Genomic DNA, 25,998 nt, shown 5'->3' on the forward strand with positions numbered 1-25,998 from the left:
TGGTTGGTCTGTGTCTGTGTTGCATAAAGGTACATTTACCACAGTACATTGTGCAGGATGTTTGTACAGTTATAGTCTGCAACATGCCAACAATTCAATTACAGTAATGAAGCAAATACGTTTCACACAACAGATATAAACTCTGATATATCATGAACTATGCAGAGCTACTGGTGACTAACCTGTTTTCAAGGGTCCGGATTACAGAGACAACAGGCCACGTGGTTCTCAAACTTTTTCTGTTAGAAAAAAAAAAAGTCGGGCCCCCCCAACACAAATAGTCAGGCTCAGTGGCGGCGCCAGAGATTTATTTTGGGGGTGCTGTGGAGTAGCTTGACGTTTCATAGAGGGTGCTCAAACATTTAGGGTTTCTCATTAATGTACCGGGCGCTACAGTGGAATTTTCTACTGCAACACTCCCCACTCAAATACACAGCGTACCCGCAACAGTTACCATAAATGAAGGCTCGATAATCAGCTCACGGCATATAGGTGTAAGCAGGGGTAAAGTGCTATTTTTATAGGTGGTGTGTGGACCTCACATAGGGGAAGATTTATTTTTAATTATTGAAGTTAAATGCATCAATCTGGTGCACTTTGAGAGCAAAATGAAGAGATCTATGGATACCTCTCTCAACACCCATTTGAAACAGATTTACCTTTTCTTTATGGATATTTTACTCTCCTTTTAAATTGTATTCTTGTTTTACTGTCATATAGTATTTCATAGCTGTTTTTCATTTATTCTCTTATTTTGTCTATAATGATCATATAAATGTGTGCCTCGGAAATAATTGTTTACATTAATGGTGACCAAAACGTTAGAGACCCACTGAGTCTCTCAGTCTGACAGGAGAGGACTCTCCTCCACTTTGTTGTTGAAAAAACTCCTCATATCCGTTAGCGTAGCTCGCTAGCACCAGAAGCTAACAACAACGATCTTGGGTACCGGTGCGTGCTCTCTCTCTCTCGCGCACACAAAATGGCTCGTTCCACACACAGAGCCGAGCTTTAATGAAACCCAGACGTAATAGTACTGTACTGCATCATATTATTTTCGAATCAATAATTTTTCAAATTATGATTTTTAGTTTTTGTTATAACAATTATTCCTCCTGGTCTCTCGCCCCCCCCCCCCCTGGCATGCCTCTGCACCCACCAGGGGCGGCGCGCCCCCACTTTGAGAACCACTGGATTAGGCTGAACCCTCTGTCCAGCCTCTCTCATCGTCAAACCATGGTTGATAACATTTCATTTCATTAGAGAGTACTCTTTCCATCTCCTCTCACTCCAGCTCTTCCTCTTGCTTCCATTGTTGCTGTAAGAGAGTTCTCACCTGTGGTCTTTTCATAGTGCCAACATCCTGATTGATGAGCCAACAATGATGCATTCAGGTGTTTGGTCAGATGGAACGTGCTTCTTGATCATTGGTCCATGTGTGAGGCCTTTTGAATATCAGTGTTTTCAACCTGCTCACACGTGACTTCATGTCAGATGCCTGTGTGTCACGTGGAGAAACGTGTGCAGTGGTTTGCACAAAGTGCTGTGTTGATTTGCAAATTGTGTGAAAAGCTGAAAACGTGTTTAGTTTTGGAGATTTGAGCCGATGTTTTGCTCTTTGAGTGTCGGTTAAAATAATTATGCTTTATGTAGAATTTTAGTGCGTTAGCCATCGAGAAAAACTGTAACATGCAGGGATTTAGCTCCTGCAGAGCAAGGGGACATGGACCAAATAATAAAGACTTTCCAGACAGTTTGACGTGCTCACGCCACTTCCTCCTTTACCACTTGTTTTCACAAGATAGTTATTTAAAAAAAAGTGTATTTATTTAGCATTCATAAATTCTTTGCGTTTGTTTTTATTTAGAATTAGGTCCTTTCCATCCCATAGAAATTAAAGTGTCTGTCTCATTGAGACATTGTGCTCAGAATATGTTGAGTGCAGTCAGCCTCAGCAGCGCCCCCTGCTGTCCACAGAGTACAGAGCAAAGAATGCAGCCGGTGAGAAGGTGAAGTCTTTGACAGCCCATATGTATAAAACACTTCATACTTAAGTCCGTGAGTGGTTCATGTACTGTTTGTAAACAAATACTGCAAATACAAAGTTCACCATTTACATTTGATTATGTTTCCAAAGTAAGAAAAATCTTAAGTGAATCATAACATGGCTGAAACATGAACAAATAAACACATGACATTTACTGTACACACAGACGCATGTTTGATCTGTTCCAGGACACCGCTTACTCTTATCCCTCATTTACCGGACTTTTAATCCTAAAGTCATAAATAGGAGCGAGACAGGCAGCGTCCAGCCTGCGTCACCCTGTCCTCAGGAAAGCTGCTCTCGTGTTGGCTTCTGAATGAAGAAACCAGGTGGTACATTCTAGCGTTGATATGAGAAACAGTGACCCTTCAAAAAGCCAGAGGTCGCTGGTTCACATCACATGAAAGAAATGGAGCGTGAACGACTAACTGGAGAGGTGCCAGTTCACCTCCTGGGCACTGCAGAGGTGCCCTTGAGCAAGGCAATTCCTTTATTCAATTCAGTCAACAACTGAAGACTTTTTACAGATACATTGACATTTTGAAAAAACGTTTAATGTTTCTGACAGACAACTCCAGGTTCGATGCTCTTCATGTTTTAAAAAAAACAAAAAGGCAGAAGCTTGAGCTTTCTTCTTCTCTCTTACAGTTGACCATGAAACAGAGTAAACAGGTGTGTGTTAATCCAGGCGCTGGATGAGATTCTCCTCCATCATACAGAAGAGGGCCACGTGGGACAGGTCAGAGATGAAGGCGTCGCAGGCCCGTCGGCTGATGCTCTTACAGCCTCGGAGGTCCAGCAGAGTCAGAGAGGACAGACGCTTCAGGTAGGACAGACAGCCATCCGTCAGCTCGCTACAACCTGGACACACACACACACACACACACACACACACACACGTCAGGAGCTGCGCTCATCCAAAACACAGACTGTTGAGGGAAAATAAGCACCACTGCAACAGAGATTGTTCTGCCTTCAGGTCAGTTTCTTTATTTATAATGAGATATTATGCACAGCCCTTTGTAATGACCCTACCCTAAACAATGGTGAGCTGGGCATCATACAAGCAGAACGATGAGATGTTTAGCTCTAACCTGCCAGCGTGAGCTCAGTGAGGTTGTTGCGGCTGTGTGAGCCGGCGGCTGCCAGCAGGCTGATGGAGGAGTCTGTGATGTCCTTACAGTGAGCCAGGTCCAGCCTCTGCAGCTGGGGCATGTGGCGCTGCAGCAGCCGCAGAGTGGACTCACTGACATCCAGCCCCGACAGGCGCAGCGTCACCATGTTCCTCAATCTGCTGCGGGACGACTCCAAGCCTGGGGGAAGGAGGGAATGGAAGGTTCATGTGGAGATCCCACGCTGTGTTCAATCAGTGGCGAGGTCAGGGAGAAGACAGCACCTCCCATGACTCAACGCTACTTCACCAAAATCTGTCTGTTGCTTTGATTCAGACCCCTACTGGCAGAAAATGACCTATTGTGCATTTATATGACATTTAGGAAGAAGAATTCCCCTAGCAAGTTCTTTAATGTATTAACATCTACAGAGGGGACACAGAAAGCCTCCTGACTAGGGATGGTATCGAGAACCGGTACTAAGTCAATACTGGTACTTGATTGCACGGTATCGGTATACCGTTAAGCCGCTGGACAAACGGTGCTGCTATCGGTATATGTGTTACGTCTACTTCCTTAGTTTAACTTTAAACCATTCTGGTTGGTTGGGAACCCTCATCCCGTGTGATGTATCCGGTTTGAGAGCCCTCTGATTGGCCACTGTAAATGCCACTCGTCATCTCTCTCAACAGCGATCTTATTATTGTGGTGAGACTCCCGCAGGCATGGCGGACAGATCGAAGCGATCGAAGGTCTGGGTGCACTTTAAAAAATGTAGTGGCGATAGTGCAGGGTGCAATCTATGTACTCAATGAGTTGCTTGTAAAAGGGGGAAACACGAGCAACTTAATGAAGCGTTTGCAAACGAGACACTCATTGAATCTAAAACGGTGAAGCGTATTTGACAGCCTAACAATGTGGCTGCTAGCGATACTGCTAGTGCTAATAGCGCTAGCAGTAGCACGCTAACAACGTCCTCCTCAGTGCAACCCGATACGATTTTCGGGACAAATTTAACGGGATTTTAAAAATACTTAACTGTCGGCAACTATAGATGCCGTTTTCGTGGGCTTCAGCCGCGCCGTGTGTAAATGTGACCCGAGCGAAGGCTCGCAGGCAGGTTAGCTGCTGCGCACGGTTAATATGTTTTGTTTACCTGAATGCAGTCTTGCAGGCACATCGCTTTGTCTTTTTTTAGTTTATTAACACTGACAGTGTTTTAATGTGAGCTCCTCCACCTATAATAATGTGGCCTTTCCTTGAATGCTTTATAAACCAGTTAAACTTACAGATGTCATTGTGAGTTGGAAAACTGCATGTAAATGTTGTTAAAGGTCAACGTTTCAATGTATGGTTCAGCAATTGTTGGTCGTTTTCTAGGAATGGACATATTTTAAGCTCAAATACTTTGTTCTATTTAAACCTTCAGACACATGTTGACGTGTTTCAGTTCAGCACATCATTTATTTTGTGATGATTTAAAAGTGCAATCCAGAATAATATACGTACTCGCCTTTATCTTTTTGCCATCTTAGCCTTTTTACCAATTTCTTCATATCACAGTTTTGCATGATGTCACTGTAGGTAATGTTTTAAGGAGCTAGGTTGTCAGTTTGAAATATCTGGATGAAGATGTAACTGATTTACAATTGTTAAAAAATGCCTCTTTTCATCCTCTGAGGGAAAACCCCAAAAAGCATGACGGGGCGAGCCACGCCCCTTTAAGTCATTTTATTTATTTGTGTCTGCTTCTGAGAAGCTAATGTATAAGTTATACAGTTATTTACAATAACATGACTGTTTCATCTTCACATCTTGTATTCATGTCTATAATTTTGAGCACCAAATTATTGAAAAGTATCGATAAGAGTATCGAAAAATACCGATAAGCAGTACCGGTATCGGTATCATCCTAACGATACCCATCCCTACTCACGACGACGAACAGGAAATGACATCAGAGCACTTCAGGAAGACATCAAAACCACCAAAAGGCCTGAGTGTAGATGCTTGGAGGCGGCACTGACCTGGAGGGGTGAGGATCTCTTTAATCTGGGCATCTTTGAGGCCTTCACACCAGCGCAGGTCCAGCAGCCGCAGGCAGGGCAGCGTGGGGGAGACCAGCGCCGACAGGCAGGACCAGGACAGCCCCGTTACCCTCAGCTCCCTCAGACCTGAACACAGAGGGGGGGTGGTATGAGAAAGGCAGGCCCAAGGGGATCCGTGTGTGAAAGTGTGTGTGTGTGTGTGTGTGTGTGTGTACCTGGGAGCCTGGTGAGCATACAGTTGAGCTGTCTCTTGGCCAGGGGGGTCCAGGACAGATCCAGAGAGGCGGGCTGGCGTTTGATGATGCCGGCCAGCACCTGGTTGCTTAGCGGGCTGCAGCGGCTCACATCCACGTGGCTCCACAGACGCTTGTCACAGCTCCTGCATGATGGGACATGTACATCAGAGCTCTGCTGTAGTGACATGTTGATGAGGTAGTGGATCGGGGGACGATGACGACAACATACCACTTGTACCAGGCCTTGCAGACGGTCATGCAGGCCAACAGCTGGGCTCGGTCCAGGTACTGGAACACTGACACCCACACCTCCTTCTCCCCCCCACTCTCGTTGCCCACGTCCTTAAAGGAGGGCAGAGACAGCAGGGAGGGGGGAGACAGGGAAGAGGGCACAGAAGACGCAGCAGCTTCCTCTTCCTCTGAGGAAGTCACAGAGTGATCTCGAGTGCCTCTGTCGCCATGGTTACCTCGCATACGTGGCCTACATGATCCAAATATAAAATGGCATTTGTGTTAATAATGACATGCATAAGAAAGTAGTAAGTGGTCAGAGAGATTACAGAGCATTATGGGAGTTACATAAATAACAGCCTGCCAGAGTGCGAGTGTAGAAGAGGCCCCTGAGAGGACGTCCACCACATAAGGACCTCCTTTAGTCCTTCAGTGTTGTTTCTGTCAGCATCTATTCGGTTGGGGGGGGGGGGGGGGGGGGCATATCCCCTTAAGCTTTTCCTGTGTACTGAAAACATTTCTGAGCTGGGATCAGTGAACTCAGCACTCGACAGACAGAGCTGTGATGACTGTGCTGTGTCTCAAAGGAGGGCTGTGTGGGTTTGCTGCGTTCACTGAGTCAGTCCTGTTTGTCTCCCCATCAGTAGGTCATTTTTAAAATAACATTTGTATCACGAGTCGTGTGCTGAGTCCTACCTTCCCGGTCCTCTCGGGGTGCCACTGTCAGCTGCTGAGTCAGCACTCTTCAGTCGGGAGGGTTTGGACAGAGTCTTCCTCTGGATGAAGCCCTGCTGACCTGCAGCCCCCCCCGCAGCTGTCCTCACACCCATGGCTGCTTCTAGCTTTGGAACTATAGAGCCTGAGCACAAACAACAAGTCAGTACTGTTTACACTGTAGCGTGCGCACTGTAGCGTGCGCACTGTAGCGTGCGCACTGTAGCGTGCGCAGTGTAGTGTGTATTCAGTCACCCTGCAGCTGGGGGGGGGGGGGCTCACCTGCGTGTCTCTTGGCCCTGTGTGGCCGCTGCAAGGTTACCGTCAGGTAGGAGCCGCTCAGCAGATCATCGTTCAGATCTGACACCAGAAGCACTGGGGGTTCTGGGTCGGAATCCCAGCGCCCTTCCTCATCCTCCTCCTCCCCTTCATCTTCCAGTGTGTCCATGTCCTCGTCTTCAGGGTCAAAGTCCTGCCCCTCACTGTCCTCGTCTTCATCATCAGTCTGCCGCCTCCTCCTCCGTCGACGGGGCAGTTGTTCTTTGTCTGCATCTTCACTGTCCTCTTCTTCATCATCGTCATCATCGTCGTCATCATCTGACTCTTCGGACTCTTCTCCTCTTCGCTGCATCCTGGAGCCTCCCCTCAGCCTCACCCCTCGCCCCCTCCTCCCTGCTTCCCTCACGCCCATCCCTCGTTTCAGCTTGAGTGCTGAGGAGGAGCCAGCAGCCAGGTGCCCCCTGCGGGCCAAGCCCCCCCTCAGTAGCCCTCTCCTGCTGGCCCCAAAGCCCCTCCTGGCAGAGTGCCCCCCTCCTCGGGCATAGAGTGCCTTTCTTCTGCGAGAGGCTGCGTAAAGAGGACAAAGTTGATCGGGTCAGAACAACAGACATGTGGAGGATTCAGGTTCTGTGGGATTAACAGACAAACCTTCATTATCATCATCATCCTCATCATCATCATCATCATCATCATCACTGGCAGAGTCGTCTCCATCATGGCTGTGTCTCTGTCGGCGGTAAATCTTAGCCATACGGGCGTCCAGCAGCGAGGAAGATTTCCGCTTCTGGAGACGCAGGCAAAAGAAAAAAGAGGGGACGAAGAACAGTCAGAACTAGAGAATGCAATTCCTGAAAAAATTGCTAGTGGGAATGCTTTATGCTGAAAAGCTGATGCTGAATTGCTATGCTGAAATATAATATGTAAGAAGAAAGTGAAGAATTTAGATTGAAATGAGACATGAACACTGGGGCATGAATGTGTGACGAGAGAAGAAAAGAAAGTAAAAAGGCTTGGAAAAGCAGCAGCATATTTGAACTGCAAACATTTGAACTAACTTGATGGCGAATGATCTGTCGCCATGCCAACGGCATTTGATGACATCCCATAATACGCCATAATGCGTTGATGGCTGCATCGTTACAAACCTGTGACGTTTTGGGCTGTTTGGAGCATTTTTACTGAAGTTATGAGAAAACCGTATTTCATGGCGAGCATTGTGTTGCCATGGCAACGGCATTTAAAGAAATCTCAAAACTGTCTCGTAGATGTCTTCACGGCTGGACTGTTAGCACACGTGAAGTTTGAGCACTTTAACATTTTCATAGGAGTTAATGTACGTACAGCGACATCGTCTTTTATGGCGAGGGGCGTTTCCATGGAAACGGCATATGATGACAGCCCATAATTAACGTAGAGCTGTTGAGGGCAGGACCATTAACCATTATCTGACAGTCTGCTGCTCTGAGCATGTCAGTTGGAGTGATGACATCATCGTGTTCCATGACACAGGTATATTTGAGCTAACGAGGTGTGCAGAGATCAAAGGTTTCCATGGTGATCAGTGAGAGGAGAGCATTTCCATTGTTCTGAATGAGAGATAAACCTCTTACATGTGAACGTTTTGTGGAAGAACCGTAACAGATATCGGTGAAATTTCAAAGCGTGAAGCATCTCAAGGACCTTGAGTATCTGAAGTGTGCTTTCGGGTTAATAATGTGGCCTTTTTTGGCAGTTTAACTAAAGGTGTGCGGCTACTGCAGTGAGGAAATATCGGCCTGAAATTACAATGGGCTTTAATGGAGACATGTTGAAAGTGTTTGTCACTTCATGCTTTCACGAGGCATTTTGTTTAATTATTTTGCTTAATTATTTGTCATTTTTCAAGCTACGAGATGTTTTCCTACGTTTGTCATGATAAAATTATGTCTCAGGAATGTAGGGTTTGGGAATTATGGCAGTTTAAAAAAAATATATGAAGGCACATTTCAAGATTTTCTCCACTCTAGCTGTGACATCACGCACTCTAGTTAATGTTAAAATCTGAAGAAAGCCTCTTTACCAAGGTCTGAACAATGTTTAATATCTCTAAAAGCAAGAATCAGATTTAAAAGTTGTTTTACACGGCTAATGTCAGAAAGATGTGTAACATTTTAAAGTTGGAATGAGGTTTCTGAGTGAAAGTATGAATGAACAGTTAGCAGTTGAAGTCGCATGAAGTTGTTGAAGTCTGAAGAGTTTCTCCATTGACTTCAATGGTTAAAAATGTGATGAATTATGGGATGTATCTCTGGAATTATGAAAGTTATGAATGATAAAAGTAATAGCACTCGATTCCCGACCGAGCTGAACGTTTTGATGTTTGAACAGAGTTTCTGCGATGTTCAATGCGGGAGGAGAAGACAGGCAAAATAACGGGCGGAATCAAATTAAAGAATTTCGTGCGTAGAAGAACAGATAGTGGGAATGCTGTTAACACTATTCCCACTAAATGACATAGAAGGGAAATGGTTAGAGACCTTAAATCAAGAGAAAGTGGAGACCCCACAATAAACACTCACCGCTGGAAGGCCTTCCCCTGTGTCTCCTTTAGACTGCTGGAGGAAAAGGAAAACATGTCAATATCAGAAGTTTCTTCAGAGCTGACAGAAAAACAATAACAGAGGTGACAGAAAGCGTCAAATCTCCTTTGTCTTATAAACAAGGTTTAATTTTTACTTTGTAAATGATATTTTGTCTTTTGTCTGTTTTAGCTGAAAGTAAAAGGCTGATCATTCGTTTGTTGCAGAAGCTGCTATAACCTTCTGATGTTCAATAACTAATTTTTATCATTTCCATCACCACATTTTAATTTCTGTCAGAGTGGAAAAGCTTCTGAAAGTGGTTCATTAAAAACACAGAACAAGCTTTCAATTAAATCTATGGCAGAATACTTTTTGTTTTAATAATTTATTTCCATCTCTTCCTTTCCCCTGCATCTTCCTCCGTCACACCAACCACCTGCCTGACCCCCCCCTCCACATCGCTTTCACTCCTTAAAACAGCATTGTGGTCTGTCAGGAATGTTTAGGAATGTTTGCTTAGGAACATGACCGTAGTCATTGAAGCCAGAACACCAGAACCTTCTCCCATTAAGAACTGTCAGAATGTCATTCAGTGGGTGACTGCAGGGATGAGCAGTCACAGCTTCAGGTCCTCCGGTGCTTCCCACTGAGTGCAGGGGTCAGGCAGGGGACCAACAGTGTTCTGTGCTGGCACCGGCAGCCTGACATCTGCAGCTCTGAGTTTCACTGGGCTTTTTCCCACCAACATTCTGTAAAGACCCCTGGGCTCTGTCTTTATATTCTTCTCTGGTGAATGCAGATGGGAAAAAAACTAAGGCATGCACGTGTGTGTGTGAGAGAAAACCATGCCCTGTTCTACCCACAAATGAACGTTACAACCTTAACACAATCTGATCATCAACATGTACAAAAGTAGTGTGTGGCAGAAGAACGTTAGGAGCACCGGTGCAAAGTAGGGCTAGTCTGGTGTCTGTGTCCAACCTAAAGAAAATGGTGGTTTAGTCGAACGTTGATTGTCTTAAACAAACCGGCTGACCATAAGATAAATCATTTAGAAAGTGTTGAGAAGGGAAAACAGCACAAAAGAAAATCTGAGCTGAAAACAGCTACAAGTCAGAGAGAAGAGGCACTACTCTTATATAAACCGTGGAACAGTATTATTTAATAAGAAATCATCTCTCCGTGAGAGGATCATTTACATCAAAAGTTGTGTCTTTTCTCCTGAAAAGGTGGGATGACAGATGTGTGAGGGTGCACTGGACAGAGGGGTGGATGAACTCAGAGTAGGCGGCACCTCTCACCAGTCTCGAGCTGATTGGCTGAGAAGGCAGAGGGGCCGCCACCAATAGAAGTGAGGAGGAGGAAGCGCAGGAAGGAAGAGGAGGAGTGAAGAACCCACAGCGAATCACCTCCCCATCCTGCTGGGTGCCCACAGGACCCCCTATGGTAGCAGAGGGCCCGGGGCCCAGTCTGAGGACCAGGGGGCCTCGGGGCCGGATGTGCTGCTGGTGGCCTGCAGCCAACGGTTCATCGCTGCCTGACGACTGACGGTGTTTCATTAAATCAACAAGAAAACAGAAAATAAAGCAACCGAAAAAAAACACAATGAAAAACAAAAAGAAAGGAGACACACAACACCCGTTAGCTTTGACACACTGCAACCAAGTGTGTGTGACTGTGAACCGAGGGGTCAGAGACTGAGTGCAGGAGAGAGCGCAGGAGTTTGCAGAGAGACCACGAAGCCTGTGCAGATGTGTGTGTGTGTGTGTGTGTGTGTGTGTGTGTGTGTGTGTGTGTGTGTGTGTGTGTGTGTGTTGATAAGACATTGTGTACCTCTGGGTCAGTGATGCCTTGGACACACTTTGGACACTCCCAGCAGCTGGGCAGGTCTTTGTTCACCACCCCCTCACCTTGAACCTGCAGATGCACATATTAGAAGTAAATGATGGGTGAAAATAAATAAAATAGGTATTCATAAACGTACTGATACCTAGATGATGAGTGTCATCACTGTAATAGGACCTAGCCGTATGTACTCCTTCCTTAAACACTGCTGCAGCAGCAGGCAAGTACTTTAGTAACGCTGTGGGTCTCAGAAGTGATCAATGAAAGCTTCCTGTGGAGCTTTGGCCTTTAGTGCTAAAGACATGCGTGTGAGCCAAAACACATAATGCATTATTTATTTGACGGTACGTGTTGATGGTGTTTTATTACGGCAATACCAAAATGAAACAATTACTTTTTTAAATATGACTCTACCTATACCTCTATTGGCAATGCAGGAACATATCTTAAAAAGAATAAACAAAAAGACACATTTGAAGTGTGTGTGTGTGTGCAGGACAGTCAAAGAATGGCATGTCCAAATGATGTTTGCTCCCTTGTAGGACGTGTAGACGTTCACTCAGAAAACACACGACGTGGGACAGTGTTCTGTGTAATACAGAAAGAGGCATACACGGCTGTGTGTGCGCATTATACCGTGAGGCAGGCGGGGTGCACTATCTGTGCACAGTTGGAACATTCCATCAGAGTGAGGGAGGGGTCTCCAGTCTCCTCCTGATTGGGCTCTTTGCAGATCTCACACACTGCAGACAGAGGGAGGCCCGGCTGGAGGGGCGAGGGGAAGTTAACAAACAGATATATCCAACCTATATTCAACAAATAAATAAGTATATAGGAGTGCTTTACAGAGAGACACTGCCGAAGCACACAGGTCTGCTTGAGTTTCCCAGGTCCTCCAAACTTCTTCATGTCTCTGCAGAAGTTACAGTCTCCACACTCGGGTCTCATGCAGGCCTCGCAGCGCTTACACCTGAGGGGGGCAACGGCACAGCAATGATCATCGCTTCATTCCATACCGACACAATTATATCAACTATAAAAGGCTATCAGAACGGTGTTGGCTTCAAACTACTGGAATAGGATCACTTCATTGTGACTGGAAGACCACAAACTAAAGTGCAATCCACTTGCAAGGCTCGATTTGCCTCAGTCACTGAACTCATGTGGCGTGAAAGCAACAACATCCAAGCACATATTCATTTGCTGTGACAGAACACACACCTGACTCTGCGGCGCCTCAGCACAGACATGGAGGAGGCAGGCTTCTGTGGTCGGGGGGTGATGGGGGTGGAGGCCAGTTTAGGGCGAGGAGGGGGTGGAGGTGGAGGAGGAGGCTGGTACCAGGAGGGCTGGTGGAGAGGAGCAGAACAGAGCTAGTGGCAGAGGGAAGCCAACGATAACAGCCAGGCACCTTTCTGTTGGACATCGATACGACTGTTCTTCAGAAATACACCACGGCAAATATTCATAAATGGGTTTTTCAGATACAACAGTAGATACTGGACTAATCAACGCATCAAACACCTCATCCAGGTATTGTTTCATTGAACACACAGATACACTATTTATTATAACCATTCATCCGAGAGCTTTGGGATACACTCAAGGCATCACTGCTGATGTGCCGTGTCTAAAAAGGGAAGGCCGCTTACTCTCTTTGGCCACTTGACGATGGGCTTCCCGGAGTACGACAGTTTGGGGTTGTCACTGGCGTGTTCCTTCAGCAGAGCCTGCAGCGGGGGGGGGGGGGGGGGGGGGCACAGCAGAGGAAAGCCAACCAAAGGACACCATTACATATCAGCAAGACCCCCACAGCAGAGTAACTCCAACCCAGCAGTCATACCTTGATGTGTGTGATGAGAGCCGGGGCGTTGTGTCATACCTTGATGTGTGTGATGAGAGCCGGGGCGTTGTGTCATACCTTGATGTGTGTGATGAGAGCCGGGGCGTTGTGTCATACCTTGATGTGTGTGATGAGAGCCGGGGCGTTGTGTCATACCTTGATGTGTGTGATGAGAGCCGGGGCATTGTGTCATACCTTGATGTGTGTGATGAGAGCCGGGGCGTTGTGTCATACCTTGATGTGTGTGATGAGAGCCGGGGCGTTGTGTCATACCTTGATGTGTGTGATGAGAGCCGGGGCGTTGTGTCATACCTTGATGTGTGTGATGAGAGCCGGGGCGTTGTGTCATACCTTGATGTGTGTGATGAGAGCCGGGGCGTTGTGTCATACCTTGATGTGTGTGATGAGAGCTGGGGCGTTGCGTCATACCTTGATGTGTGTGATGAGAGCCGGGGCGTTGTGGATGCCTGCGGGGAGGCACTTCTTGTTGGAGGGCAGAGCCTCCAGCTTACCCAGCAGGTTCCACATCCCCTCCAGCTCAAGGGGAGTCAGATGAAGTTTAACGTCAAACTCTTCGTCACTGCTTCCCTCATCCCTCTCTTCCCCCTCCTCCTCCTTCAGCTGCTCGATGGCGGGATCCGAGCTGGCCGGCTTCTTCAGACCTGACGGAAGGGGTTACACACTATTTACAACACAAGCAGGTGTCTCTGCACGTCTCCCCCTCTGTTTGCATGCGTGCATACCAATGCCCAGCGTGTGCTTCTGGAACTCTGGTGTGAGGTAGGAGGTTTTGGTCAGGCTGAAGACGTAGCGCTCCAACACGTACCAGCACATCTCATAGAAGAAGGGGTAGCGGAACTTCAATGGAACCTTAGGTGGAAGAGGCAACAGGCTTAGACAAGCATTCCCTTTCTGCCCTTACACTTTGTGGAGAGGGGCTTCACCTACGCGCGTTCTGTCCTCGATGTTACAGATGTTGAGCTGCGAGGGGATGTTGAAGCTGTGCAGGAAGTTTCCTCCAAACACCATGGAGTCCACAGGGGTGTACACCGCATGAATCCAACCTGACACACACACACGATGATTTAGAGATTTGATATCATCACATATGTCACTAAACGCAACAGAAATGCACATACGGCTCAATACATGTGTGACGGAGAACACAAAGGACGTGTATCTGTAGTGTGAGCAACAGAAGTGACCTCCACCCCCGAAGGAGCTTTGAATATCGACACAGAAGCTCAACGGGGTGAAAGCCCTCTGGACAGTGTACCTGAGGGGATGATGAAGGTGCAGCCCTGCTTCAGCTCAACCCTCTGGCAGTCAGATGCTCGGTCTCCCAGGAAAATGTCTCCCTGCTTCCCGGACAGCACCCAGTTCTCATAGAGCTCCAGGTTCTGAGGGGTGGGAGGGATCAGCCAGAACACCTGAAACACACAGCCGCAGTTCTAACCACTTACTGAGGAAGCAGAAGTCATTTTAGACGAGACCCCCAATTCTACACGTTCTTTCTGTACATTTCAAACTATTTATCTAACGCCTCGTTTCTAAAAACAAGAACAGCCTTCATGTTTTTAGTTTAAAGTCCTCACTTTGATAATCTTGATTTAGAACATTTGAGGCTGTAAGACAGTGGCTGACCCCCCCTCTGGCCCCACCTTGCTTCCTCGGAGGATGTGGTACCACACTGAGGTCCCTCCAAAGTCAATGTGAAAGTCAGTGTAGCAGCCCTCCACACTCATGAGACAGTATCTGCAGAGACACACACATCAGTAATGTTTGCACAAAGAATACGATACACAAGTGGTTTATTCTCTACTCATGTTTCCTGTGTGGTTTATGACGCTGTGCAAAGTGGACCTGGCCGGCTTACTTCTGGACCTTGGGGTACTGCATGTCGGTGATAGAGTTGGTTGAGTCTCTCTGTCTCTCCTTCAGGTGACGGGGCCACATGTTGTCCACCCAGTCGATCAAATCTACCTGCACACACAAACAGGACAGACAAATTCACTGGACTGAAAGTATTTGACTCACTTACTTTCAATATCACTTAGTGATTTGTAATGTGTATCTCTATTTACTGGCTTCCACATCTTTGCTAAGAAATGTCCTTCTTAAGAGTGTTTGTTACAATGTTGTTAAGCTGCACTCTGCACCAACAGTACGGACTGCTGTTAAACTGAGAGCTTCCGGATAGTGCCAGAATGCTCCTTCCATTGTGGCCAAGCTTGAGCCCCCCCTCTCCTCTCTCTGAATGCAACGCAGCGTCTTCCACTCTGCAGACAGTGTGCTCTCTGTAGGACATACTTGATGAGTAACGGGTAAGTGTTTGCATGAGGTGTGCACAACACACACACACACACACACACACACGTGGTACGTGTAGGAACATACCGTGGTGGGTCTCCTGACCAGGTTCTCCAGCTTTGTGTGGCTGAACTCCAGGCTGATGACATTATAGAGCTTCTCTCTCTGAGACGGGGGGGTCTCGTAGTAGCGTGTCCACTGGGCCATCGACATCTCCGTCCCTTTCTGAGTGCTCACGTCCATCACATCAATCATACGCCTGCTGCCTGAGAGGGATGCAGGGCCATGTTATTCCCAGCATGCCAAAGAAATCATGTCAAACAGCAACTGATGGAACACATTTGAAGTCATGGTTTTTAATAAATACTTTGATGCAAGAACGATGTAATACTTCAATTCAACTAAATATTGTATTTGTATTTTGTAAAAAGCAGAGGGCATTATATCCAAAACCGTGTGTACATCAAGAGGTGCTACTGGTTTGTTTCCACTGGAGTTACAGTTTAGCAAAGTCAGTACTTTATTAAAACACTATTGTGTGCATTTGTCTAGCCTCACAGGCGAGTTAACCAAGTGAATCGTCCATGTCTGACTGACTGACGAACAGGCGTTTAGTTCAACCCTAAAAGAGATATCCAGGTTCTCCAATGTGATGATGATCCACTTATTTCCGTGTCAGTGTAAACGTAACCCTTGATAGGTTGGGATATATCAAGGTTAGTCAGAGAAAAATAAATCAGTCATTCAAATCTTTCATAGATTCACTCTCATCATTCAGTCTTTACTGACATTAGAATCTAATATTTGCTTCAATGGATGTTTATACTCAATGACTAAACTCAATACATGTAGTAGTTTATTGTAAAGTAAGAAAAGTGTATTAATGAAGTCTTACCAACAAACATCTTGACATCGTTGACACTGAAGTCGGGGTCAGGCATCCTACAGAACGACACGAGTTACTCAACAGGTCTCGAGTCTCTGCTCAATAGACAAGAACAAACGAGCAAGTTCTAAGAAAGATGGAGCAGTAAAGAGAAGACCTACTTGATGCCCAGGCCCTCAGGCTTCTCAAAGAGGATCGGGTCCCTCAGGCCCTCTCTCTGGACGAACTCGTACGTCAGGTCTAAGGAATACAAGAAAACAAAGTGGGACTGAGAAATGTTCCAATGTTTGCTCTATTATTCATTTTGGGCTGTTTTTTGTTCATGGAGGCCGAATTATTGTAGCATTGTCCAAAGATTGTATCACAAGGAAACCTGTAGTTAACACGGCTACTGGTGTCATCACGTATCTGCTCGGTTAGGCCATATATTACAGACAGTAGAAATGCTTTCGCTGGAAGAGATTTAGCAAATGCTAACGTGGTGTGGTGTGGCAGAAGGAGGACACGCCCCAACTAACCAAGTATGAGGAATAACTCTACTCACATTACAGACATTTGCTAAATATAGTCTATTCTGTCACTGGTTTGCCTTTTGGAATAAAGATGAATAAGTACTGCAGGAAAAGTAAAGTGTTTTTGGTACACTTCAAAAATCTGTGTGGCTGCTCGTGTCGCCGTACCTTTCCCCTCCATGCGCAGAACCCGGTTGGAGCCGAACCTCTCACTGTGAACCTTGTCCTCCAGGTCAAACATCCTTCTTCCATCAATCTCCTCATCTGAGATGCCATCGTCATGGTAACGTCGCCGGGTGCCGGGCCGCTAGGGAGATGGAGGGAAGGGTGAAAATATAATAATCGGCATCGCTGACAGAGCAGACTTTTCTTGGGTTGTCTCTAACACGGGCCTGAACCGTTTAGTCTGTAAAATAATATCACAGTATTACACTCTTAATAGAAATAAATCAGTTACCATGACCACAGTTTAAATAAACAGGTTTATAAGCCCCATATAAACCATGTTTTATGGAACACAAACATGTAAGAACATGTAATCAGATCTATAGCATGTTAAATGAACCACAAATTGAAAAATAACATTGCTCGTTATTATATATTAAGCAGTGAGCTTTTATGTTCGATGATTATTAACCCTTAATGTAGGAGGTCAAAGGCACAGTCATACTGTCGTTCCAATAACGTAGAGAAGCACATTGATACAGTAGGATAACTGTCAACTTTCATACAAAAGGTATCCTGCAATACCTGTATACCCTCATATATTCAAACACATGCTCTCTTTGAGGGGGGCAATTATACAGGGATAATTCCAGGCTGAGCCCCCAACCCCCCTGGATTATACAATCGCCCCACCTCTTCACTTGCTTCTGGATTCAACATCTGATAATCTGAGGCTTACAGTGTTCTCTTAGTACACATCTATTCTGTATGTGTCCTAAGAGTACTTTCAATTACCACCATGCAATCAGATCTCAGGTCACCAATAAAAGATACTTAACATGTTAGGTTACCCTTTATTATTTATTGCCTTTTTTAACTGCCATGTCACTTTTGCTGTAAAGCGGTAAATGTTCCCGCCGCAGGACTTAAAGGAATTCTGATGATACGCTGCAGTTATTTTAACTCAGTTGACAAAATAATTATATATTTAATTATTATAATTTTTTTAATCAGCTCACAACTTCTTCACAAGAGACACAACCCAGTCTCTGTGTGTTTGTGGACGTTGGCTGGTCTGTCCTACTCGGAGAACATGTTTCTCTCCCTACCATCCTCTGTCTTTTCAACTCTTCCGACACTTGCTTTATCAGCATAGTGTGAACTTGTCTGAGAAGGACTGGAATGTAACAGATGTTTATTTACATAGAAACATTACACACATTGGGTTTTTTCACACGACAACAAACAATTTACGAGGTTCAATTAAATAAGTATTCGTTTTCTTAATATAATTTCCTCCAGGGAAATAATATGGGAGTAGATTTGACATTTAAAAAAAAAAAACATGTCCTCTGGTGTACACCATAAAGAATGGTGACACCATCAAAACACGCCTTTAAAGTTAATGTAATTTTCACATTTCTTGTCTTTTGATGGGCCAAAAAATACACATCTGCAATGAGCAAATATCAGCCTGTTCTATTTTTTCAGTTGGGCTCTGAAAAGATTTACACGTTACAATTCCTCCCCATCTTATTTTGTCAAGTTATTCATCTAATAATTAATCAGTGGCATTGTGGGGTTTAAAACACCAAACACTCTGAAGGAACTTTTTTTAAGCAGCCAAAAGTGGTGGCATGTTATTACATTTACTCAAGTACTGTAGGCTACTAAGTATAACATTTGGGTACTTGAACTTTACTTCAATATTTCCTTTGTCCTGTTACTTCTACTCTAGTAGTACATGTATATGATATACATGTAGCCTACAACTTATGCTCTCAGTACTATCTAAAATGTGCTCCATAGTGACGAATTACAACACTGAAAATGTTATTACATGTATATGTATTTTATAATAATAAAAACATTAGAAATGACTTTTTTTATAATTATACAAGACTTTAAAAACAGCCATTCTGCAAAATGAATATTCTTTTGTTACTTGAGTACATAGCTGATAATACTTCTGTACTTTAACTTAAGTCACATTTTGAGCTCAGGACTTCTACAGGAGTATGTTTAAGATGTGGTATTAGTACTTTTACGTAGAGTATCTGAGTAGTAATACTATACAGTAAATAAAAAGTGTAAACAAAAGCACACATCCCCCATACTGAACATTCATTTATAAATCCAACGTGGCCATATCCAATTTAACTTACCAGCCTTTTGCTGCACCTTGGCTTGGATGCATCCATTATCAGTGGATAGCTGCTCTATCCTAACAAACGCGAAGCTACGGCAGAGCCATCGGAGGAGCCGCGCGGACTCAAGCTTCCCGCCGTGCCGCGCGGCTCCATGGGAGAGAAAGCAAGCAGCTGGACGGCATGTGTTCACAACAATGGTCAGCCAATTTAGCTTAAGTAACAAACAAAGTGAATAACTTGTGATTATTCTACTTGTTGAGATGATAATAAGCTATTGGTTGTCTTAGAAGAGCCTTCAAATTCCTCCAACTGTGACGTTAATCGCAGCTTGTCTAACGTTTACGTTTCCCCACACTAAAACAATTCCGGCTGGATATGGGAAGCATTACTCAGCCCGGCTCATTTAAAGAGGCACATTTCAGTAGCGTCCCAGCACTGAATGGAAAGGATCATTGACATAACATCAAGTTAGTCTGAATACTCGAGCTTTGTTCCTTGCCTTCACAATTCCAAGTCGTGTCCAGCTAAAGTAAGTCCTGCTGATATTGACAGCAAATTCAACATGGCCTGAAGTCGTATTAAAATAGTAACATATACATCGTTCTAATAGACTAAGACAAAAAGGGGCATACCTGGTTGCAGCTGTTATTACTAGTATGTTATAAAGTTAATACGGTTTCAGAACCGTCGCCATTTTATCTCCCATCACAAAACATCAACACATCCCGCCCACAACCGTACATTGGACCAATCACAGACATTCCGCCGACGCATTCATTGGACCACAGCAGTGCCATCAACATGAAATAGCCTAGTTGTAAACGGTGATTGGCCAAATATAACCAATGGACGTGTGAAGGGGCTGGGAAGCCACCAATAACAGTGCAACTCTTAAACAACCACATACTTCATTCGTTTATATATCCCAATAAAGTCAATAGGCTTGTTTGAGACGAGCTGCGGCTCGCCCTGAAAGTAGACGAAAATAGCCGATTGCAGCCGGGGGAGGTCTCAAAAAGCTCGCCTGAAGTCGGACAGCTCGGAGTCGGCTTCTTCTCTCGGTTTTTGGCGGATTGCAAACAACTTTAAAGTGCATACCGCCACCTACTGTACAAGAGTGTGTATCACCATATCACCCTATCACCACTTCTGGAATTATACCACTGTATTTACGTTCTTTTAAATTCTTCCAATCAATCCTGTTTCACTCAAATACTTAATAATGGCCTTCCTGGTAGATCTTACCCCCTCACCTTCTGTTCCCAGTGTCCCCATCAGGCTCCACTCCCTTCCTGCCTCTCTGACCCTGTCTCTTAGTTTTTCCCTCTCTGTTTTGCACATGTTGAAGTGTTATATGATGTGTTCCACATTCTTTTTCACCCCACACCCCCTGCATTCTTAAACTTCGCTTTTTACCATTATAAACATTGTGCCGTTAAATCCTGTATGATCCAATCTGAGTCTAGTGATCTCCTCCCGTCTGTTCCTTTCTCTTTGTTATGACTGATTTCTGCAACTTGTGGTATCTCCTCCCTGTCTGATCTCCCTCCCACCTTTTCTTCCATATCCTTCTTCTTAACTATTGCTTTTCCTTCTCCTTTTCCAAGTGAAACTGGTTTTGCCATTTCCTTCTGTAACCCATATTTTGCTAACTTATTAGCATGCTCATTCATGTGCAGGCACCCAGCATAACTGCACATCTACTCTGAAGTCATAGTAAGCAGTGGTTAAGTTCAATGATTATATATTTTATTGTGGACTGTAAGCTTTCCAAAGCAGATAGTGAGTCTGTGCATATCACCACCCTATCTGACATAGGCCCATTGTAGCCCAATAATTGCTGCTAGTATTTCTGCTGTATAAACTGATAAGTTATGTGACACTCGTTTTGAGATTGATATTTTGAATTCTGGGATATACACGCCTATCCCCATGCACTCTTGCTTCTTAGATGCATCTGTATAAATGTTGAGGTAATTGTAAAACTTTTCGTTCAGGTACATCATTTTTTTCTTTCTTTCTATGATACTCCCATCTATGTTAGCTTCTGGGGAAAGCCATGGGGGAACACGGCTAAATGGGCTTGCTTTGGCAAACTTTATGGTCCCCACTCCATATGCCCTCGTTCTCTCCTTACTCGTCCAGCCAAACCCACGCCCCTGGAACTTTGCATATTCCCAGCAATCTGTTTGTGATATTTTCCTCTCCACTTCCTTGTAGTCTGACGACGGAGCAACTTTCTTTCTTCTGATCTCCAGAGGTGTCTCCAGAGTCGGCTTGACTCAGTTTGCATTTATAAAGAATGCACAAATGTGTTTAATCGTTAATATCAGATATGTACTAAGTAAATACATGTGTTCCTGTTCAAGATTAGATTAAACTTTATTGTTATTGCACATATTACAGGTACTGAGTAATTTACCCCTTTTAGAAGTGAAGTTATGGTCATTTGTTCTGGGAATGTCATTTTCAAGCCTGAGACCTGGAAAACAGGCGAGAGAGAAAATAAATCTAAATTCGGCTTTTAGTGCATTTTACAACTTTAAGGTCCGAATGATTCTAATAAGGGCAATAATATAGTTCATACTAGGGCTGTGCAATTAATTGTATTTTAAATCGCGATTATGGCTTGCGACGATTATGAAAACAGCATAATTGACAAAATACGATTATTTTGCTGGGTGCGCTTTCGCCCCTCCCTAAAAGCCCACTCGGCCACGTGGGAGTGACATGTGTTGTGAGTGTTCAGCGCGAGCGAAGATGTCAGAACAAGAGCAGCAACTCGTTAAAAAGAAGGGTAAAACTATTACCACTATTTACAAGTACTTTGTCATTACATTTCACATCGCTAAAGACATGTGCCCAGTTAGCACTGTTAGCAACCAGGGCTTCAAGCAACGTGTCGATCGCGAGATGTGTCTAAAAATAGAACAAAAATAATCAGTTTTATCGTTAATGTCCTGTAACATAATCTTCCTGTGCCAGAATAATGCACTTGAACGCATCAAAGCTTTGTGATTGGCCGGCGTCACCCCATGTGTCGGGGCGTGGCTGAGGGTCTTCAGTACAGGTGGCTTGTCACCTGCCTGCGCTCATCTCTGAAACCAGACCATGTCAACAGGCTGGTGACATGAGCAGCCCTACCAGCATTTGCCATGGTGGCCTAAACATTTATTTCCTGGTTACTTCTGGACCAAGACGGTTGGCCAGCCTTCAACGTTTAACTGAGTGGAATATGTTGAATATGTTTTACCAACATGTTGGCTATATGTTGAGGAGTGTTCAGCAGGTTGTGACAGTGCACTGTCACAACCTGCTTTAAATATTTGATTTAATTTATTTTGGTCTAATTTATTTGTATTGATCACATTAATAATATATGTTTAGTAAGGTTTTGGAAGTGCGCTCCAACATATTTGTTGATCTTGTTTATTGGTAAAATATTATTTGTTTTAAAGTTCAATAAATGGTCAATGAATAATCGTCAAAATAATCGTGATATCAATTATTGACCCAAATAATCGTGATTATGATTTTTGCCTTTTGGAGGGCGTCCAAACATATTAATAATTCGAGAGAAGATCGAGTTTTTATCGCTTGAAATTTCGAAAAGGAAAAAGGACAAGGACATCCCTCTGTTGGGGCAAAGGAGTCTGGTGGGATTCTTTTCGGAGTATTTTGAAAATCGTTTCCCCGACATCGAAGGTGCCTGCCATGGGCGTAATTTCCACTGAGGACAGGGGGGACATGTCCCCACCACTTTTCAAAATCCCGTTTGTCCCCCCCCACTTTTCGATTGTGTTTATTATAATTTGTTTACGCAAGCGGTCATCGTAGAAGCGTCTGTGTGTGTGTGGCATGAGTGCATTTTGTGAGAGAGAGAGACACAGAGAGGGACAGAGAGTTAAGGGGGTTGTTGTTAGCATCTGGTGCTAGCTCGGAGCTAACGGAGATTAGAAGCCGTATCAACAATAAGGAGAGGGAGAGTCCTCTCCTGTGGGACTGAGAGAGATAAGATAACGTCAGCTCAGGGAGGTAAAGGACTCGCTGAGTGATTAGATTGTAAACTTTAGTCTAAGTTATCTCAGTGGGTCTCAAACGGTTTGGTCATCTATGTAAACAAATATTTCCATCTATTTAATATAGTTGTTAAAAATAAGTTAAGAACTCATTCCAATGTCAGTAAAAAACAAAACACAGTTTAAAAGGGGAGTGATTAGTAAAATATGCATAAATAAAAAGAAAGAATGCAGACTAGGTAAAATAAAGATAGGACAGAGGAGTTGATCAATGATGTGTTATTGGTTGTGAGCATATTCTAATGGTTTTTGGAGTATTGAAATATATACAGTTCTGTTTCATATGGGTGTTGAAAGCTGTATCCATAAATCTCTTAATTTTGCTCTCAAAATGCACCAGATCGATGCATTCAACTTACATTTAAAGTAGTGCTGTCAAAATTATCGCGTTAACGGTGGTAATTAATTTTTTGAATTAATTGCGTTAAAATATTTAACGCATTTAACGCATGTGCAGAATGGCCCGCCCCATACGTGCCACCAGTGGCAGCGCCAGGGTATGGCTGGGGTAGGCTACACCCATACCAAGAAATGTTTTAGCCCCACCATGAAAAATGATGTTAAAGTAAGCAAAATAAAGTCTGCCAACTCGCGGAGTAAATTGCACAGACAGCAGTTAGTAAGATTGATTTCAGGAGCCACGGTTTTGAAAACTTTTGTCACGTAGTGATCGTCTTCTCAATAGAACATCTTTGATAACGGCGTGGTGTTGTTGCAGGAAGTCCCGACGGAGAATACTTTTGCTGTAGTTCAGGGCAGAGCCATATAATAGTAATAATATGGCTCTGGTACAGGGGTGCACATAACTGGTACGCAGGTTATGTGCGTAATCTGAAATGCGTACCGTCACTTGTGTCACAAAGCGCATTTGCGTACCGACGTACTTGTGAAGCTTTTCCAGAAGGCGGTTAGATCACCGGACGACAGAGTCGGTCTCCGTGTGCACAGACAGGGCTGCTGTTAACGTCGGTCTGTACAACGGAACTGTGCCAAAACTACGCCAACCGGCTGCGGAGGGAGACTCCCCCCTTCACTGGAGAACTGCGCTAAAACAGCTGATCACAACGTTCACACTCTGTGATCACGAAGTACTCCACTAGCCCCCCCTCTGTCGACTTTCCTGAAGTACTCCCCCGTTGATAGAAATCAACACGTAATGAATTAAGACCCCACGGTTTGATGATTGATAGGTGTGTGGGTTGTCTTTCATTTTGACATGCAGAAATATGTTATAATAAACATAGATACTGTATGTTAAATGGATATATCCGCCTTCTTTCATTTATCTTTCCATTCCCACAACAATATACATAAATAAATGGCATATTTTGGACATAGTTCGAATGGTGATTAATCATGATTAATTAATTTTTAAGCTGTGATTAATCTGATTACACATTTTAATCATTTGACAGCCCTAATTTAAAGACAAAAATATTCTCCTCATTATATACACTACACATCTTTCTTGGATTTGTTAACACCATAGTCCCTAATATATTTGTAGAAAGACAGAAAATGGAATTAAAATCGAGAAAAATGTTTCATTGCGGAGGACCCCCCCGTTTTGTCCCCCCCCCACTTCTCAAACCAAAGTTACACCCTTGCCTGCTATAGGACAACACGGAACGTGCGCGATTTGGACGCGATGAGGTTTTAGTTGAGCGGGGGGGGTTTTAGTTGAGCGGGGGGGGTGGTTTAGTGGAGCACGCGCGTGAGCTGCGAGCACCAGAGCCTCGCAGCGGCGAAACTGAGGCTCTGTGGTAAACTGTGGTAACATGAAGAGCTGTTTGGGAGCCGAAACAGCCGGCGCTTTAAGAGAGCCGAGCCAAATGATCCGGCTCACTAACGCGTCGCTTCCTACGATGCAGTTCGGTGAAAAGTGATGTCACCCCATTCAAAGTGAATGGTGAAGCGTCAACGCACGCCGCTGTGTGGACGGGCCGTTACAATGAAGGCTCGATAATCAGCTCACAGCATATAGGTGTAAGCAGAGGGAAGATTTTTTTTTTTTTTTTTTTTAAATATTGAAGTTAAATGCATCAACCTGGTGCACTTTGAGAGCAAAATGAATTTATGGTAAGCAGATTCTCTTTTTCTTTATGGATATTTTACAAATCACTCAACTTTTAAACTGTATTCTTGTTTTACTGTCATATAGTATTTCATTTATTCTCATAAATGGTGACCAAAACGTTTGAGACCCACTGAGATAACTAGACTAAAGTTAACTATCTAAACAGAGAGTCCCTTACCTCACTGAGCTGTAGTTATGTCTCTCAGTCTGACAGGACAGAGCTCTCACTCATTGTTTTAGAAACGGCTTCTAATATCCGTTAAGCTAACCAGATGCTAACACCAACAATGCGAATAGTGAGTTTGGTAGAAATATACTGTGTAATAGTAAAGTTATTGAAGATGATGCCATGTTTATTTTAAGATTCTAATATTCCCCAAAATTATTCAAAAGCATATTCTTCCAAACCCCTTGCTGTAGTATGACACACAGGAGACTATTGATGTGTGTGGTGAGTTTAATAAGCTGTATAATAGTGATTGAATATTATTGTATTCTCTTTTTTCGGAGTTGCACTTTGCAGACGGTCCCTGAGCACTCGTTTCTTCTCCGGCTGAAGATAGAGACCAATGTAATATGTCCAGCTCGGAGGACGACGCGTATTGGCTTTTTTTAATCAAAATGTGATTGTAGTTCGTTGCCAACCTTACCACGGTACTTAGGAGACGTCATTTGTGTCTGAATAACGTTTTGTTCATGAGTTATTGATCCGTGAAATCAGAATCTCCCAATATCGTTCCAACTTTACTGAACTAAGCCAGAAGACCGTCTCATTTCGTAGACCGCTCGGTTTGCTGTTCCTTCACTTTATTTTTATATGTATATACATGTATTTTGGACGAAAACTTAGCGTGAGGAAAGGCATGTGTGGCGTGAGATGTGGGTTAATTGCGTGACTCTCAC

At 44.2% G+C, this 25,998-nt stretch overlaps 1 protein-coding gene across 3 annotated transcripts; it reads right to left on the reverse strand.

Annotated features, from left to right (window-relative positions):
• Window positions 1-1,843: 1,843 nt before the first annotated feature.
• Window positions 1,844-19,620, reverse strand: kdm2aa (lysine (K)-specific demethylase 2Aa). 3 transcript variants are annotated; one of them, XM_071202756.1, is made up of 26 exons: window positions 19,572-19,620; window positions 16,793-16,931; window positions 16,274-16,352; window positions 16,122-16,168; window positions 15,314-15,492; window positions 14,793-14,899; window positions 14,578-14,671; window positions 14,193-14,346; window positions 13,865-13,980; window positions 13,660-13,786; window positions 13,346-13,578; window positions 12,726-12,803; window positions 12,295-12,422; window positions 11,920-12,043; window positions 11,710-11,838; window positions 11,062-11,145; window positions 10,530-10,772; window positions 9,226-9,261; window positions 7,316-7,451; window positions 6,671-7,234; window positions 6,371-6,533; window positions 5,673-5,924; window positions 5,423-5,586; window positions 5,187-5,333; window positions 3,142-3,360; window positions 1,844-2,908 (listed from the first exon to the last, which is right to left on the reverse strand). In XM_071202756.1, the coding sequence occupies exons 2-26, from the start codon at window positions 16,863-16,865 to the stop codon at window positions 2,727-2,729; spliced, it is 3,858 nt and encodes a 1,285-aa protein (XP_071058857.1). In that variant the 5' UTR covers window positions 16,866-16,931; window positions 19,572-19,620; the 3' UTR covers window positions 1,844-2,726. The 3 variants fall into 3 exon arrangements, with proteins under 3 accessions (XP_071058857.1, XP_033950829.1, XP_033950835.1); XM_034094938.2 differs by lacking the exon at window positions 19,572-19,620 and adding an exon at window positions 18,955-19,561; XM_034094944.2 differs by lacking the exons at window positions 10,530-10,772; window positions 19,572-19,620 and adding an exon at window positions 18,955-19,561.
• Window positions 19,621-25,998: the final 6,378 nt, after the last annotated feature.

Source organism: Pseudochaenichthys georgianus, chromosome 1, assembly GCF_902827115.2.
Source record: "Pseudochaenichthys georgianus chromosome 1, fPseGeo1.2, whole genome shotgun sequence".
Lineage (NCBI taxonomy): Eukaryota > Metazoa > Chordata > Actinopteri > Perciformes > Channichthyidae > Pseudochaenichthys > Pseudochaenichthys georgianus.

Bases quoted from the DNA above. Each gene is read 5' to 3' on its own strand.
- kdm2aa (XM_034094938.2), bottom strand. From the start codon at position 18,990: ATGGATGCATCCAAGCCAAGGTGCAGCAAAAGGCTG. The intron at 14,672-14,792 runs GTAAGCCGGCCA...GTGTCTCTGCAG, and splicing joins CAGTACCCCAAGGTCCAGAA to ATACTGTCTCATGAGTGTGG. The intron at 14,347-14,577 runs GTGGGGCCAGAG...TGTGTGTTTCAG, and splicing joins ACATCCTCCGAGGAAGCAAG to GTGTTCTGGCTGATCCCTCC.